This window comes from Podarcis bocagei (assembly GCF_964188305.1).
Source record: "Podarcis bocagei genome assembly, chromosome: 4".
NCBI lineage: Eukaryota > Metazoa > Chordata > Lepidosauria > Squamata > Lacertidae > Podarcis > Podarcis bocagei.
Window position 1 is genome coordinate 41616894 of NC_138128.1, and position 13440 is coordinate 41630333.

At 44.3% G+C, this 13440-nt stretch overlaps 1 protein-coding gene and 1 long non-coding RNA gene across 2 annotated transcripts; both read right to left on the reverse strand.

The window, feature by feature from the left end:
- Window positions 1-163: 163 nt before the first annotated feature.
- LOC308585633 (uncharacterized protein) lies at window positions 164-12880 on the reverse strand. The gene is made up of 9 exons (XM_081191395.1): window positions 12511-12880; window positions 7697-7798; window positions 7189-7275; window positions 6612-6719; window positions 5225-5367; window positions 4404-4451; window positions 1905-1956; window positions 1052-1519; window positions 164-734 (listed from the first exon to the last, which is right to left on the reverse strand). The coding sequence occupies exons 1-9, from the start codon at window positions 12578-12580 to the stop codon at window positions 436-438; spliced, it is 1377 nt and encodes a 458-aa protein (XP_081047521.1). The 5' UTR covers window positions 12581-12880; the 3' UTR covers window positions 164-435.
- Window positions 2568-4397, reverse strand: LOC308585639. Its single transcript, XR_014007549.1, has 2 exons — window positions 3941-4397; window positions 2568-3587 (listed from the first exon to the last, which is right to left on the reverse strand). It is a non-coding gene; the product is annotated as an uncharacterized lncRNA (long non-coding RNA).
- Window positions 12881-13440: the final 560 nt, after the last annotated feature.

Consider the following 13440-nt stretch of genomic DNA (forward strand, 5'->3'; position numbering starts at 1 on the left):
TATTTTAATATTGTTGTTTTTAACTTTCGTTAGTTACCTGGGGAATCCCCTTTGGGAGACGATGGGTTGCAATTTAAACAAATGAATCATTGCTTCTTAATTAGCAAAATATGTAAAATGCATAGTTTTTGCCATATTTCACCAGTGAAATAGGAAATCCAACCTCTTTTAGAATTGGTTTACTAATCTGGACCAATAAATCAGTGAATGGTAAAACACTGCATGGAACATCTCTTCAGTTCATGGGAATACAGTTTGATAATAGCTAAGATAGAACTAGAGATGAGGAGGAAGGAAGCAAAATCACATCTTATGAAGATTGAAAGGAGCTCCAAGTAGTGAACTGGCAACAAAATGACAAGTGAGACTTAATATTTCACAATTTTCCGTTCCTTTTCTACAGGGGAGGGGTTGGGTGGGAACCATCCCTTACGGCTAGGACCTTTTCACACCCAGTGTTGTCAGGATCTTCAGCACTAATGTTTCCAGTTGCATCTGGTGCTCAATGATGCTGTTCATTTGCTTCTGCAATGTCAAAACATCCAGGGCTGCATCAAGCCGATTGCATCGGTCCAGGGCTTTCTTTAGGTCTGCATGTTGATGCCGCAAGCCAATTAGGTGGCCATTGATATCTTGGAGCTTCACCTGCAAGGCTTTGCGATTTCCAAAGGTGTTTTGGAATAGTCGTTTCATTTCATGCACAGAACGCAGGATGGCACATCCTAGGCTGGATGCTGTGGGAAAAAGAAACAAAGAGCAGACCATGGGGAGGATTGAGACAATAATGACATGTTTACGTCTTGACGTGAGGACCTAGCATAGTCAATGCCCATCTGACATTCATTCCAATGGGTGGAGGGAATCCTAGCTGTCTAGCCCTATAGCCACTCCCATTCCACCTCCTGTGCCAGTGAGAAAATCTGCCATCCTACCCCAGACAGCTCCCTCTGCCGGCCACCTCCCCCAAATCCCCATGGCCACCAAAAATCAAGGCAGAGAGGATGCAGCAACTGTAGCCCCGTGGTGTAGGGCCTGGGGCTATCAGACTCACACATGGTGTGGGGCTTCATGCTCCGGCGCCAATGGCATCTCTGATGTGGTGTCCTCAGCACAGGTGGTGGGTTCACCTGTGGTGAATCCGGTGGGTTCGCCTGTAGTGAATCCGGTGGGCTCGCCTGTGGTGAATCCGGTGGGCTCGCCTGTGGTGAATCCAGTGGGCTTGTGTGTGGTGAATCCAGAGGGTTGCACCATGCCCTGGTGAGTACAGATGGTGAGAGACGCGTCAGCTCCACTCGAAGGTGCTTGTGTGGGGTCCTGCCTGGTGACTGAGGTGCCACTGGAATAGTTTCTTCTGATGGCCTGGGCATGGCCTCTTCTGATGGCCCTGGCGTGGCCTCTTCTGATGGCCCTGGCGTGGCCTCTTCTGATGGCCCTGGCGTGGCCTCTTCTGATGGCCCTGGCGTGGCCTCTTCTGATGGCCCTGGCGTGGCCTCTTCTGGGCCATCATGACAGACCACAGCTAGGGTGGGAGATGATGAAGCTCAGTAACTGACTGTCTCTATTCTTCACAGTAGCCATGTCATTCCCCAAAGAATCAAAGCTTCAATGAAGTTCACATATGTGGGCATCCAGGGAATCCATGTCCTGAATTATGGTAGCATTCTAATGGGAACAGGGAATGACTTTGCCTATATCTGTGAGAGGCACATCAAAGATTCACCCAGCAAAGGGCATACATCACAATACCACAATACAAAATTGGGCATTCCAGGCAACCATTGGTGCAACCACATTATAAAGCCAGCCTTGGACCCAAAGGCATGAATTTGATCCTGGGCTTCCCACATATAAACCAACACTCTCACTGCTTTGTAATACATACCTCACAGAAAGTTTCCACTGACCTGATGACTGGAACTGAGCTGATTCGCAAAATGATATTGATGGATTCTTTACCTGCCAAATAAAAATAGGTACAGATGATTCAACAGGCATAGTCAAACTGCATGTCATTCAGCAAAACACAGCACCTGCAGTCTAGAAAGACAAGTCTTGCATTTTTTATATTAGAATCCTAGAGTTTTAGAGTTGGATGGGTCCCCGAGGATCATCCGATCACAGAAGCTATTAGTAAGAAAAATCTCAGCCAGGTGTATTTGGCACTACCTGTGCCAACTACCTTTTCTCAGTTTAGCTTTTGCCTATCCCCATTTTGTTTATACTCTTTCCTAGTTTACCAAGCTCTAGTTTGGGGCAAATACAGTAAAAGGCCATCTCATCTGCTGTCAAGAATCTCAGCTTGCCTTACTGTTTTCTGGCCCATAAATCATTCTTTGGTTATCAGTCATGGTCCCTGGATCCTGCTCTTCATCTGACCCATTCTCTGGTGGCCTCACCAGACATCCTTTTATAATGATATTTATTAAATTTTCCATTTTAACAATCCAATAAAACCACATCAAAAACATTCCAAATCATACAATAATCAAACAGTCCAAATATTATGCCAAATTATAAATCTTTGGTTGGCTTCCCATGTTCTGAGGTCGGGGAGTACAGATCATCTCACATTTGTGCTGATTTTCATAGTTCTTCCAGGTAGTTCCCATAAGGCAACCCAATGTTAATCCTTCATTTGTTTTTAACAGCCTTGAGTTCATCTGGCAAGCGAGTTAAATCAATACAGTATATTTCTGTGTGGGTGTTTATATTCCTTTTCTCTCTCTTTATATTCTTTGTACTCTGAATCTGATCGTGGCATTTCACTTTCACTTCCTCACGCCTGTGATTATCCTCTGCGACACATCCCAAAATGGAGGAAATTTGGCTGCCAGTTGTACCAGGCATATGTCCAAACTTCTCCATTTTATCTCATTCCAAAGCAATTAAGCCTGTACTTTAGCTAGAAACCTTGATTTCCACAATTGCAAATTCATAAATCTTTTCCAAACTGTTAATAATTAGACCAAAATTATTTTAATGAATACAATACTCTCCAGTCCCGCTTGCGTAGATAAACAATCCAGTAGTCAGTCCTTCCAGGGAGATTTGCCAAGTAAAATAGCAAATACAAAGTATATCAAAAAGAAACAAAGGAGGCTCACCCCTTCCGTTCCGACATACCAGTCCCGTACTGATGATAATCCTTCTTCCACTCAAATCTTTTGGCACCTCAGTGGCTGAATCAATTAGCAGAGTAGTTTATCTCCCCTCACTCAAAGCTTGCCCATTAATTAAGTCTGAATTGTCATCTTAAAAACCAGAATTTTGTTGCTCATGGCGGTGACTTTGGAAAGTTGCCAAAGAGACGCATGGTGTTTTCCATCTAGCGCTCCCTGCCCCCTCATTCCTCCCGGATTGGGAGCAGGTGTTGGGTGATCTGCGGGTGAAGCTCCTCCTCCCCCCCCCCCAGGCCTGGGGCGATTGGGAGGATGATTACTCCCATCTCATCCTCAAAATATTCCGTGCAAAATGGCTCCGATGTAATGGGCAGTCGCCATCATGGCAAGCCAAACAGGAAGCCCTCACCAGACATCCTTTTAACTGTGCCTTCAGGAGTGCTTGTGCTCATGATGTTATTAGGGCAGCTCTACACAACCCTGGACGCGGGTGGCGCTGTGGGTAAAACCTCAGTGCCTAGGACTGTATGGTCAGCGGTACGAATCCCCGCGGCGGGGTGAGCTCCCTTCTTTCTGTCCCAGCTTGAAAGCACCCCCAAGTGCAAGTAGATAAATAGGTACCACTTTATAGCGGGAAGGTAAACGGCGTTTCCGTGTGCTGCGCTGATGCTGGCTTGCCAGAGCAGCTTCGTCACGCTGGCCACGTGACCCGGAAGTGTCTTCGGACAGCGCTGGCTCCCGGCCTCTTAAACGAGATGAGCGCGTAACCCTAGAGTCGGACACGACTGGACCATACGGGCAGGGGTACCTTTACCTTTTACCTTTACACAACCCTACTTCCGATACTGTTTGTACCTGCAAAAGTTTCAGTGTGGACATACTTGCTTTGCTTCCAATTGGTGACGGCTTCTATTGCCTGGCCATCATGCCTGCCCCACAGTTAGGCCACAGTTATTGCAGCACGTCTCTTAATTATGTGTAGAAGTCCCTAGATCTTCCAGAGACAACACTTTCCCCCCAGTTCCATTCACAACAGGCCTACTAGCATTGACAGGGAGGTGGTGGTGGTGGGCTCAGCCATTTCATCTTTCTAGGGCTCACAGGCAGCACCCATAGACTGAGGGGTTTTTTCATGCTGATAGTGCAGTTCCTTTTTTTTATATATTTTAAAATGTCAGCTGCTTTGAGCACAGGTGTATTTGTGGAAAATATAATATACGAATAAATTGACAATATCTATGGCTGTCAGACACCAATATGGTAAAACTGTTGATAAACTGTTACCTTTTTCCTCCTGCCGTATATTCGTTTTGGATTAGGAAGATATCCACTCTGAAATAAGCATGACATAATTAGTTACTCTGATGCATTAGCGGGATCCCAAAATAGTATTTGAAATGAGGGAATCCACACAAAGAAATGGGAACTATTTTTGAAACATCTATTTTTTGACATCAGTATATAAGAAGTTGGCTCTATTTCTTAGCACAGATACCGCTCACATCACTCCCATATATATTTATATGCGTTATTGTCATAGGTGCCTGAAAATGTTAATACATCTTTGCTCCAGGAAATACACCTCTTGCCTTTAACTGGCACACACCTGAGCAACATACAGTTGTACCTCGGGTTAAGAACTTAATTCGTTCTGGAGATCCATTCTTAACCTGAAACTGTTCTTAACCTGAGGTACCACTTTAGCTAATGGGGCCTCCTGCTGCCTCCACGCGATTTCTGTTCCCATCCTGAAGCAAAGTTCTTAACCCGGGGTACTATTTCTGGGTTAGCGGAGTCTGTAACCTGAAGCGTCTGTAACCTGAGGTACCACTGTATAAGAATAAAAAGTAGCGGAAAATGCAAGCAAAAGGAATTCCTTTGTTTCCAATTCTTTTAGTCCAACCAACACCTCCCATTGTTGTAGCGGGTGCAAGGAAGGTACGACAATACTATATGATTACATAAGGACAGGATATTGTATTTGTGATTATAAGAAGGAAAGGCGTGACTGTCTGCAAACTTGAAAGTATCATCTGATACTTCTTTCAGATCACATGTAGAAAATAAGGCATTAAAATTGCAGGCATTACAAGTGAACTGCATACCACTATTAATTTTTCTAAAGGAAGCCCTTTATGGCGGATACTTCTTTTCCAGGATTTCCAGCTTTCACGTTCTCCTTCAGCCTCAAATTCTGGTGGTGTGAACCACTTCCCATCAGAACCTTTGATGGACTTCTGCGAAATTCCTATGACAAACAGAGAAGTCACATGAATGTTACACACCTATCCCAGTCAGCAAAGTTCACTGAATCATGTAAGAAATCTGTCAACAATTTATCCAATATATACTTTAGAAAACGGCGTTTCTGTGCACTGCTCTGGTTTGCCAGAAGCAGCTTAGTCATGCTGGCCACATGACCCAGAAGCTGTACACCAGCTCCCTCGGCCAATAAAGTGAGATGAGCGCCGCAACCCCAGAGTCATGGTCAGGGGTCCCTTTACCTTTTTACTTTAGAAAAAAACCATAACATAAAAGCAGCCCTGTATTCCCAAAAACCGCAGTTTTTTGGGGGTGGGAAGAGAGGAGCTACTGATGGCGAACCTTTTAAAGACCGAGTGCTCACTTCTGGATTTCCGCAACATGGTGAGCGGACTGCGAATCTGACGGCTCCATTAGATTCGGCTTCATGGAGCCTGGGGGAAGAGCACTAGGACGAAGCACCTCCCCAAAAAACCCCAAGAGGAGCACTGGGGGTACAATCACATTTCTGCACACTTTTGGTTCTGACAATAGAGAAGTACTGGTATTTCTTTTCACTTCACAGTATATGGGAAGTGAAAACTATAAAAAAATTAATCAAATTCATAAATTACATGCTGAAATACTTAAAGATGAGGAAATAACTTGTGCTTTTAAGAGGGATTCAAATGACTGAAAATCTCATTATGATACTGAAGTAATTGCTGTACGCTACCCTGGCTCCATAAGCAGAATGGGATATGTATAATATAAAATAAACTGCCTTCTGGGGAAAATTTGGGGGCTTCTATATACACTATATACACTTACCTAGGAACCTTCCAATTGGACTACTATAATGCACTCTATGTGGGACTTCCCTTGGGATTGGCAAGAAGCTGAAGCTGGTGAAGAATACTGTGGCCAGATTTTGAGTGAACACCGATATCATGTAAAGATATAGCTTTTTGCTCAAGCTTTCCCTGACCCATAAGACCAGACCCTGCTTTGTGTGTTTGAATACACTGAATTTATGCTTTTAAATGAACAAATAAATGAAATGGGACTTATTTTTGTTTTGAGAAGATATGTAGAAGAAAGAGTTCTTCCCCAAATGCAAATGGTAGTCATATACTAACTACATGATGGCACCCTTCCCATCCCAATTTTTAAATCTGCCATTAATATTATATGCCTTGTACAGATTTAATACTGTACACACAGATATACTCTTCAAAACCAATAGTTTACCTGCTGCCAATTTCTCCTTATATAAAACACCTTTAACTTGTCCACAGTGCACAGGAAGCGTGGAGCCCTGCAAATCCTCCTCTTGAATTTTAATCTGCCTTCGTTTTACTAGATGAGATCAAGAAATCCAAGTCAAATAGTTAAAATTCCTATATTTTGGGCTTCTAGAAAATAAATCTGATACCAAACTCCAGACCACCAACATGCAGCACAGAATATTTCATATCATCTGAAAGTAATTCGGATCCCTCCCAGTAAGAGTAAATTTTAATCTGAGAGAGAAGTGAAAAGATTGTGAATTATATTCATCTAGTCAACAGAATTTATATACTGCTTGGTTGTAATAAAACCTCTAAGCAGTTTACAATCTGCCAGTCCACTCCAGTGAAGTTCTAGAACAGAGTGATGGAATGAAGTACTTAACTATTAACACTAAGGCATGAGTGGCAGGCTAAATGAAGAAAACAGTGAGGAAAAGGATGGGCTTCGCCAGCATAAAACTGCAAGCTTATTTAGTATCAGAAATTGTACAACATTATGAAAAGTTTGTGACATTCTACAGCATTGAACTTTTTACCTTTTCGAATTCTTCTATCATTCCATCTTTCAGTATATTGCATTCGATGCTTTCTTTTTCTCTTTCTCTTCACCGCATTTGTTGTTCCTTAAGAAAATGTTTCCAATTAATTACACACACTTATTTCTAGTTCCTTCTTCACTCTGCATTAAAGACAGTGCCCAGTGCTAGACAAACTCCATGAAGCCTTTGAACTGTTCTGGAAACCCTACCACATTTTAAATCATAATTTGGTGAAACATTATCTAAATTTCAATTAAATGGAACTTCTCTCATTACCCAAACCAGAAAACAGCACTTAAAAGCTTTGCAACAAGCCAGGATATTAAGCAATAGCTTAATATTCTGCTTGTTTCAAAGCTTTTCACTATAGTTTCCTGGTTCAGATGAAATGGAAATATAATTAATGAAAGACTTTCTGGTTTGTTTGCTGGCTCTTTGCATGACCAACCTCTCTTCCCTGAACTATATGCCTTAAACTCCGCTACATATCCATGTTGGTACTCACGGCCATTTCCTAAGGAGTAATCCGGATCACTTTCATCTGTGGAAGTTGATAATTCACTGCTGTTCGCTTCTGAAGTAGAGTTATTTCCAGCATTCTGGGTAACTAAAAATGTATTATTAATAATAATTAAAATTGCATACTGCCTTTCATCCAAAGATCACAGGGCAGTTTACAATATAAAAATATAAAATGAGAACACAAAATACATAACAAAAGAACAGACATACGCCAATAACCATCCTCGCATAAACACATTTAAAAAGCCATAGATTACATAATCAGCTGAAGGCCTGGCTATAGAAAAACATTTTAGCATGGCATGTAATGTATGTTGAATATCTGTAAAGCTATGTAGCATGTTCACCATAATTGTGAAGCCTTTATTGCTTTCTCTCATCGCTCAAACTGTGCAGCAGCCTTCTTAACATAAGAGCAGCCCTGTATTCCCAAAAACCGCAGACTTTTTTGGGGGGGGGGAGGGAGGGGCTACTGATGGCAAACCTTTTAAAGACCGAGTACTCACTTCTGGATTTCTGCAACATGGTGAGTGGACTGCGAATCTGATGGCTCTGTTAGATTCGGCTTCATGGAGCCTGGGGGAAGAGCGCTAGGGCGATGCACCTCCCCAAAAAACCCCAAGAGGAGCATTGGGGGGTCTCGGAGTCCTGCGGCTCACAGACGGGATTGCCGGTCCCTGCTCCTGTTTCAAAAGGAGCAGAGAGTGGGGGGGGGGGAGCCGAGCACACCGGTGAGCTAGGCACCATCGCTGCTGTGTAGAAGCAAGCCTCTGATCCAGCCACAAGCGGAAATCTTTCCAACAATTGTGCTGATTGAAGGGTGAGGAATCTGACTAATTTGACTGACTACCGTATTTTTCGCTCTGTAGGACACATTTTTCCCCCTCCAAAATTTAAGGGGAAATGTGTGTGTGTCCTATGGAGCGAATGCAGGCTCCTTGGCTTCAGCGATAGCAACGCGAAGCCTCCGAAGTGCAGAGGGAGCGCTCCCTCCACGCTCATTGGCTTCGCGTTGCTTTCGCTGAAGCCTGGAGAGCGAGAGGGCTGCGCTTCGGAGGCTTTGGGTTGCCTTCACTGAACGCACCTTGAACGCACATTGTTTTAGAGGGGGAGAACAGGGGGGGGGGAATTTCCCCCTCTCTGCGCAGCGCCCCTTCAGCAAAGTGGCAGGAGAAATGGAAGGGGCTGAGCAGAGAGGGGGAGAATCTTTTTTTCTTGTTCTCCCCCTCTAAAACAAGGTGCGCCCTATGGTCGGGCGTATCCTATAGAGCAAAAAATACGGTAATTTGGTGAATCTGGCAAGAAAATGGGAGTGATAAAAGAAAGTCCACTCCCATTCTGGGTGCTGCGAGCTCCAAATACATACAAGCGAAGTGTGGGTGAAATTTACTTTGGGAGATAAGTTAACTAATAAGTGATTAGAATAAAAGGAATACGCATAGCTTTTGTTCATACCAATCTCAAGACTTTTCAAGCAAGATATTGACTTGAACTTAATCTGAACTTGACTGGATCCTATGGTGAGACTGAACTTGATGTAGAATGCAGGATAATTCTAAGAAGGATTACAATGTTTCTTGAAGGAAGAAAACTGCATATTTATTTTTTGAAGCTCCCGTTGCTCAGTCCCTGCTCCTGCCAACCTAGCAGTTCGAAAGCACGTCAAAGTGCAAGTAGACAAATAGGTACCGCTCCGACGGGAAGGTAAACGGCGTTTCCGTGCGCTGCTCTGGTTCGCCAGAAGCGGCTTAGTCATGCTGGCCACATGACCCAGAAGCTGTACACTGGCTCCCTGGGCCAATAAAGCGAGATGAGCGCCGCAACCCCAGAGTTGGCCACGACTGGACCTAATGGTCAGGGGTCCCTTTACCTTTACCTAAATTAGAATCAAGATTTTAATTGTATAGACCTATTATATTGAATATATAGAAATGATTTGGATGTGAATGGATGTCAAGATTTGAATATATAACTGTTATAAATTATATTTGTGAGTAAGTTGGGAGAGGGGAGGGGTAAAGTTGGAAGCACTGGTTTCCTCTTCTGAACCTAGTGAAATGTCCTTGGCAAAGTATTGACAAAGCTAAAAATAACACTATTAGTGGTGGGAAAGGACTTTTTGTTTTAAAAGTAAACCCTAGAGGAAGCTGGGAAACAGGGAGAGTTAGCCCCTCCTTACTCCAAACTAGAAATGGCAGAGGGAAAAATCCATATGTTAAAACAAACCAACCAGGCCGTAATGCAAAAAAAGTAAGAGATGAATTGTATGATTTTCTTTTAGACATGAAAAGAGAACTGTTTGATCAGATAAAAGATGTTAATAAGGCAGCTTCTCAAATCTGTAAAAGTAATAACATACTTGCAGAGGCTGTGGGACAATTAAAAGAGTCAAACACACAAACCACCAACGTGAAAATGGTAGAGAGACAAGGTACGAGGAAAATACAAGGAAAAGTAAGAGTAATTCAAGACAAAAATGGTATTACAGTTATAACTCATGTTGCGTCTGCTTCAGGTTATGTCTTTTCAAGTTGCGTCCTGCGGCAACCTGGAAGTACGATTACTTCCCGGTTTCACCGCTCGCCCATGTGCAGAAGCGCTACGCATTCTGGATGCGAATGCTTTGAGTTTCGGATGTGTCTCCAGGACAGATTACATCTGCAACTCGAGATTTGGGAGACTTTGACTGTGATAGAGAAGAAGCAGGAAGGGAAGGCGCATAAGAGATGCATAAGAGCTACTATATGTGGTGGCAATGTAAAATTATTAAAAAGGCCTGGGAAAAGACATAATAAAAACTTGAAGAGTATGTGGGAAATGATTAATGTTAAAAAAAACCTGAAATCACCACCAGGGGAAAATAAATGCAATTCAAATTGGGGAAAATAAATACAGTGAATTTCTTTTCCTGCATGGGTCCTTCCAATTCCTGGATCCAGCAATCTAATGGAGGATTCTTTTGTTGAAGTAGCCAGGCAGGGGCCACACTAGCCCCAAAGTACTGCATGGATTGTTAGTACAGTGGTACCTCTGGTTGTGAACGGGATGAAAGGAACACAACCTGCAGCGGCGTGTCTGTGCATGCCCGGGTTGCGATTCGCCGCTTCTGCGCATGACGTCATTTTGCAAATGGGTGGTAAGAAGGACAAAAGTCAGCATGGTATGTGAGAGCAGGAAATAGAAGCAGGCTGCAGGCAAAAGCCTGAGAGGGAGAGCCATGCTTGCTTTCTGCTTGAATCCAAGGCTGTGGCAACGGGAGAAGCAAGACCATCTGGGCATGACTGTAGCCAAGGAGGGGGGGGACAGCCGCCCCCCTTAAATCAAGTAAATAAATAAATGAACTGACAGTGTCGCAGATAGCTTGGTTCTGCCCCCCCCCCCAACATAAATCCTGGCTACACCCATCTGAGCTGTTATTACTTTGAGTCCCACGCCCCAGGAGGTTGTAAATCTGACAAATGCTTAAAAGGAGTATGCTTCGTATTTTACTGCTCTTAAGATTGCCACAGCTTGAAGCGCCAAGGAGAGGGTAGTGGTGCCCAACCTGTGGAATGCCCTCCTACCAGATGTCAAAGAATTAAACAACTATCTGACTTTTAGAAGACATCTGAAGGCAGCCCTGTTTAGGGAAGCTTTTAATATTTGATGAATTGTTGTATTTTAATATTTTGCTGGAAGCTGCCCAGAATGGCTGGGGCAACCCAGCCAGATGGGTGTGGTATAAATAATAATAATATTAATAATGATTATTATTCTTCTTACACATCTTGTCCAAACTTTGGAAGGCAGGAAAAACTTGTACAGTGGTACCTCAGGTTAAGAACTTAATTCGTTCTGGAGGTCCGTTCTTAACCTGAGGTACCACTTTAGCTAATGGGGCCTCCCGCTGCCACCGCACAATTTCTGTTCTCATCCTGAAGCAAAGTTCTTAACCCGAGGTACTATTTCTGGGTTAGTGGAGTCTGTAACCTGAAGCATCTGTAACCTGAGGTACCACTGTACTGTACATACCGTATTTTTCGCTCTATAAGACGCACCAGACCACAAGACGCACCTAGTTTTTGGAGGAGGAAAACAAGAAAAAAAATATTCTGAATCTCAGAAGCCAGAACAGCAAGAGGGATCACTGCACAGCGAAAGCAGCAATCCCTCTTGCTGTTCTGGCTTCTGGGATAGCTGCGCAGCCTGCATTCGCTCCATAAGACGCACACACATTTCCCCTTACTTTTTAGAAGGGAAAAAGTGAGTCTTATAGAGCAAAAAATATGGTATGTGTATGGGGGGGTTACTGTGTGACACGGATGCAAATCTGATCGTTATTTTCAAAAGAAGCCAACGTCCCCATGTTTTGGAGGAAACACATTAGCAGAGTGTGACCAGCCCTTTGTACTATTGCTCGCTCGCCACATGTAAGGAGGATCTTCACTTTCCGGGCCTGATAATATTAAGCAAATAACTGTGACGTGGCTGTTAATGAAACACATCCTCTGGAGGCTGGCATTTTGAGAAGGGCTGCTTTACTTCCTTCGCTGCTGCCCACACAGTTCCCCGCTCAAACTCGAATTTCCCGCCCAATCCCTCCCGGCTGCCAGGCTTCCCCAGCGGGCGCTCCCGCCTCGCTTAGGACGCGGGTGGTGGGCGCACAAGGGCCAGGGAGCCCCTTATAAGGGTCTTCCAATCCGGGTTACAAAACAACGGCCGGAGAAAGCCTATGGGACGGGGCGGGGACTCCGCCAACACCGTCTGAGACTGAAGCAGCAACTCCTTCCCCTGTATGGGAATGAACCGGGCACTTACTTCCCTCTTTCGCCTTGGTACTGGTCGGAGCAGAGGCGTGAGGCGCCGAGGCACCAGCGCCACCTTCCATGAAAACAGCCGAGCGCCGCCAGACTACCCGAACTGTCTTTCTCGGCCGAGGAATTCAGCAGAAACGAAAGTGAAGACACCACTTCCGCAATGAACTTGAACGAGGATTGCTATTTGTTTCTTGGACTCGTTTAGCGCGGGGAGGCGGAGAACTGGTCGCTCTGCCCTTAACCCCTTTCTCAGGAGATGAAATGCCCATTCCCTCGCTCTCCCACACCTGTCGCAATAGGTTTTGCCCATAAAGCGTGTCTCCCTCGATGAAACGTTATGCACTCTTTTGTCACACATGCACACGTGTCGTTCTAGCAGAGCTCTGCTCTGTCTCCACCCATCGTGATCCGCCAGGGCTTTCCAGGACACGTGAACTGAGCATACACTCCAGTGCGTGCGCATCGTCTGTACAGAGGAGGACTCGCACGAATTCCTTCGCCAAAGTGCCTTTCTCCTTGCAATACATCAAAGCGGTGCTGCAGCCTTGAGAATCATGACGCGGATAATTCCTATCTCTTCTATAAACTGTTTTAGTTAGTCCAGCTACTGACTTATCGATGGATGTTAGCACGCTGTATAGCTCAGTGAAGCAGCTTGATCCACGATCGGAGTATAGAGAGGCTTGGCAGGGCGCAAGACTTTGGCGGAGAAAATGGATTGATTGATTGAGGATTCCGTCTCTTTCTCGCGTTCAACTTTCACATGGGGCTGGCAAGTTAATGGACTTGTTGCTTTTCAGTGGAAGTCCTTTTGGGGTGGGGGCAAAGATGCTGAGCTTTTTTTAGTTTTGCCCAGATATTTTTTTCAGCAAAAATGCAAAACATGCTGTTTATTTTTATGGAAGATAGGCCAAAACGGCACTGCCAACAC